At 39.4% G+C, this 5,000-nt stretch overlaps 1 protein-coding gene across 1 annotated transcript in view; it reads left to right on the top strand.

Moving 5' to 3' along the window:
• Nucleotides 1-5,000, top strand: part of si:dkey-92j12.5 (multiple PDZ domain protein) — a 166,460-nt gene that overhangs the window by 150,744 nt on the left and 10,716 nt on the right. The window contains exons 32-33 of the mRNA XM_065004530.1: nt 1-69; nt 508-551. The exon at nt 1-69 is cut by the window's left edge and continues 43 nt beyond it. Of these exons, the coding sequence (XP_064860602.1) occupies nt 1-69; nt 508-551 (113 nt within the window). The remainder of the gene's footprint in view (nt 70-507; nt 552-5,000) is intronic.

The following is a 5,000-nucleotide window of genomic DNA, read 5'->3' as shown; positions in this document are numbered from 1 at the left end:
CCACTGTGTATGAGGTCCAGAGCCACCACCAGGGGGAGACAGAGAGGCGCCAGAGAGGACAGGACCACTGTGAGTGAGATTGAGCCGACTCACAGAGTGTTTAAACAACATACCAACTCCATTGTAAACAGTAACTTAAAGTAAACTGCAGTAAAAAGGTTTAGCCACCAGAGGGAGACAGAGAGGCGTCAGAGAGGAGAGTAGACGACTGTGAGAGATTCACTCTGTGATTATTTTTAATTTGAATTTTACCTTTATTTAACCAGGCAAGTCAGTTAAGAACAAATTCTTATTTTTGTTCAGGGGCAGAACGACAGATTTGTACCTTGTCAGCTCGGGGGTTTTGAACTTGCAACCTTCCAGTTACTAGTCCAACGCTCTAACCACTAGGCTACCCTGCCGCCCCATTATGGGATGTCTGGTTTGTAACTCGACCTCATAGTAGACACATCAGTTCCAACGCTGTAAACATCCTTTTCAGTAATAAATGCTATTTTCCCCCCACAGCAGTTGAAGACCACCATGAGATAAGGACAGTGGTGATGCATAAGGTGGGATACACACTACGTTGGGTTTGTGTCATTTCCTATCAGAGCAAATGCTGAGCAAAGCTGGAATATATATGGTTGGTAGAGTCTCTGTTGTTATATGAAATATATATGTTGTTATATGTAATATATATGGTTGTTATATGTAATATATATGTTGTTATATGTAATATATATGGTTGTTATATGGAATATATATGTTGTTATATGTAATATATATGGTTGTTATATGGAATATATAGAGTATGTTGTTATATGTAATATATATGGTTGTAGAGTATGTTGTTATATGTAATATATATGGTTGTTATATGTAATATATATGTTGTTATATGTAATATATATATAATATATATATGGAATTATATGTAATATATATATATGTTGTTATATGTAATATATATGGTTGTTATATGGAATATATATATGGAATATATATGTTGTTATATGTAATATATATGGTTGTTATATGGAATATATATGTTGTTATATGTAATATATATGTTGTTATATGTAATATATATGGTGGTAGAGTATGTTGTTATATGTAATATATATGGTGGTAGAGTATGTTGTTATATGTAATATATATGTTGTTATATGTAATATATATGTTGTTATATGTAATATATATGTTGTTATATGTAATATATATGGTTGTTATATGGAATATATATGTTGTTATATGGAATATATATATGGAATATATATGTTGTTATATGTAATATATATGGTTGTTATATGTAATATATATGGTTGTTATATTTAATATATATGGTTGTTGTTTGTAATATAAATGGTTGGTAGAGTCTATGTTGCTATATGTAATATGTACTAATATATAAGGTTGGTAGAGTCTATGTTGTTATATGTAATATATATGTTGTTATATGTAATATATATGTTGTTATATGTAGTATATATGTTGTTATATGTAATATATATGGTTGTAGAGTATGTTGTTATATGTAATATATATGGTGGTAGAGTATGTTGTTATATATAATATATATGGTGGTAGAGTATGTTGTTATATGTAATATATATGTTGTTATATGTAATATATATGTTGTTATATATAATATATATGGTGGTAGAGTATGTTGTTATATGTAATATATATGGTGGTACAGTATGTTGTTATGTGTAATATCAAATCAAATCAAATTTATTTATATAGCCCTTCGTACATCAGCTGATATCTCAAAGTGCTGTACAGAAACCCAGCCTAAAACCCCAAACAGCAAACAATGCAGGTGTAAAAGCACGGTGGCTAGGAAAAACTCCCTAGAAAGGCCAAAACCTAGGAAGAAACCTAGAGAGGAACCAGGCTATGTGGGGTGGCCAGTCCTCTTCTGGCTGTGCCGGGTAGAGATTATAACAGAACATGACCAAGATGTTCAAATGTTCATAAATGACCAGCATGGTCAAATAATAGTAGGGCAGAACAGTTGAAACTGGAGCAGCAGCACAGTCAGGTGGACTGGGGACAGCAAGGAGTCATCATGTCAGGTAGTCCTGGGGCACGGTCCTAGGGCTCAGGTCCTCCGAGAGAGAGAAAGAAAGAGATAATTAGAGAGAGCATATGTGGGGTGGCCAGTCCTCTTCTGGCTGTGCCGGGTGGAGATTATAACAGAACGTGGCCAAGATGTTCAAATGTTCATAAATGACCAGCATGGTTGAATAATAGTAGGGCAGAACAGTTGAAACTGGAGCAGCAGCATGGCCAGGTGGACTGGGGACAGCAAGGAGTCATCATGTCAGGTAGTCCTGGGACATGGTCCTAGGGCCCAGGCCAGTTGAAACTGGAGCAGCAGCATGGCCAGGTGGACTGGGGACAGCAAGGAGTCATCATGTCAGGTAGTCCTGGGGATAGTTCCTAGGGCTCAGGTCCTCCGAGAGAGAGAAAGAAAGAGAGAAGGAGAGAATTAGAGAACGCACACTTAGATTCACACAGGACACCGAATAGGACAGGACAAGTACTCCAGATATAACAAACTGACCCTAGCCCCCCGACACATAAACTACTGCAGCATAAATACTGGAGGCTGAGACAGGAGGGGTCAGGAGACACTGTGGCCCCATCCGAGGACACCCCCGGACAGGGCCAAACAGGAAGGATATAACCCCACCCACTTTGCCAAAGCACAGCCCCCACACCACTAGAGGGATATCTTCAACCACCAACTTACCATCCTGAAACAAGGCCGAGTATAGCCCACAAAGATCTCCGCCACGGCACAACCCAAGGGGAGGGCGCCAACCCAGACAGGCTGACCACAACAGTGAATCAACCCACCCAGGTGACGCACCCCCCCCCAGGGACAGCATGAGAGAGCCCCAGTAAGCCAGTGACTCAGCCCCCGTAACAGGGTAGAGGCAGAGAATCCCAGTGGAAAGAGGGGAACCGGCCAGGCAGAGACAGCAAGGGCGGTTCGTTGCTCCAGAGCCTTTCCGTTCACCTTCCCACTCCTGGGCCAGACTACACTCAATCATATGACCCACTGAAGAGATGAGTCTTCAGTAAAGACTTAAAGGTTGAGACCGAGTTTGCGTCTCTGACATGGGTAGGCAGACCGTTCCATAAAAATGGAGCTCTATAGGAGAAAGCCCTGCCTCCAGCTGTTTGCTTAGAAATTCTAGGGACAATTAGGAGGCCTGCGTCTTGTGACCGTAGCGTACGTGTAGGTATGTACGGCAGGACCAAATCAGAGAGATAGGTAGGAGCAAGCCCATGTAATGCTTTGTAGGTTAGCAGTAAAACCTTGAAATCAGCCCTTGCTTTGACAGGAAGCCAGTGTAGAGAGGCTAGCACTGGAGTAATATGATCCATTTTTTTGGTTCTAGTCAGGATTTTAGCAGCCGTATTTAGCACTAACTGAAGTTTATTTAGTGCTTTATCCGGGTAGCCGGAAAATAGAGCATTGCAGTAGTCTAACCTAGAAGTGACAAAAGCATGGATTAATTTTTCTGCATCATTTTTGGACAGAAAGTTTCTGATTTTTGCAATGTTACGTAGATGGAAAAAAGCTGTCCTCGAAATGTTCTTGATATGTTCTTCAAAAGAGAGATCAGGGTCCAGAGTAACGCCGAGGTCCTTCACAGTTTTATTTGAGACGACTGTACAACCATTAAGATTAATTGTCAGATTCAACAGAAGATCTCTTTGTTTCTTGGGACCTAGAACAAGCATCTCTGTTTTGTCCGAGTTTAATAGTAGAAAGTTTGCAGCCATCCACTTCCTTATGTCTGAAACACATGCTTCTAGCGAGGGCAATTTTGGGGCTTCACCATGTTTCATTGAAATGTACAGCTGTGTGTCATCCGGATAGCAGTGAAAGTTTACATTATGTTTTCGAATAACATCCCCAAGAGGTAAAATATATAGTGAAAACAATAGTGGTCCTAAAACAGAACCTTGAGGAACACCGAAATTTACAGTTGATTTGTCAGTGGACAAACCATTCACAGAGACAAACTGATATCTTTCCGACAGATAAGATCTAAACCAGGCCAGAACATGTCCGTGTAGACCAATTTGGGTTTCCAATCTCTCCAAAAGAATATGGTGATCGATGGTATCAAAAGCAGCACTAAGGTCTAGGAGCACGAGGACAGATGCAGAGCCTCGGTCCGATGCCATTAAAATGTCATTTACCACCTTCACAAGTGCCGTCTCAGTGCTATGATGGGGTCTAAAACCAGACTGAAGCATTTCGTATACATTGTTTGTCTTCAGGAAGGCAGTGAGTTGCTGCGCAACAGCCTTCTCTAAAATTTTTGAGAGGAATGGAAGATTCGATATAGGCCGATAGTTTTTTATATTTTCTGGGTCAAGGTTTGGCTTTTTCAAGAGAGGCTTTATTACTGCCACTTTTAGTGAGTTTGGTACACATCCAGTGGATAGAGAGCCGTTTATTATGTTCAACATAGGAGGGCCAAGCACAGGAAGCAGCTCTTTCAGTAGTTTAGTTGGAATAGGGTCCAGTATGCAGCTTGAAGGTTTAGAGGCCATGATTATTTTCATCATTGTGTCAAGAGATATAGTACTAAAAGACTTGAGCGTCTCTCTTGATCCTAGGTCCTGGCAGAGTTGTGCAGACTCAGGACAACTGAGGTTTGGAGGAATACGCAGGTTTAAAGAGGAGTCCGTAATTTGCTTTCTAATAATCATAATCTTTTCCTCAAAGAAGTTCATGAATTTATCACTGCTAAAGTGAAAGTCATCCTCTCTTGGGGAATGCTGCTTTTTAGTTAGCTTTGCGACAGTATCAAAAAGCTTTCGGATTGTTCTTATTTTCAATTAAGTATAGGAAATATATATGGTGGTAGATATGTTGTTATATGTAATATATATGTTGTTATATGTAATATATATGTTGTTATATGTAATATTATTTTTGTTATATATAATATATATGGTGGTAGAGTATGTTGTTATATGTAATATAT

Source organism: Oncorhynchus nerka, linkage group LG18, assembly GCF_034236695.1.
Source record: "Oncorhynchus nerka isolate Pitt River linkage group LG18, Oner_Uvic_2.0, whole genome shotgun sequence".
NCBI lineage: Eukaryota > Metazoa > Chordata > Actinopteri > Salmoniformes > Salmonidae > Oncorhynchus > Oncorhynchus nerka.
This window is presented reverse-complemented; position numbering and strand designations above follow the sequence as displayed.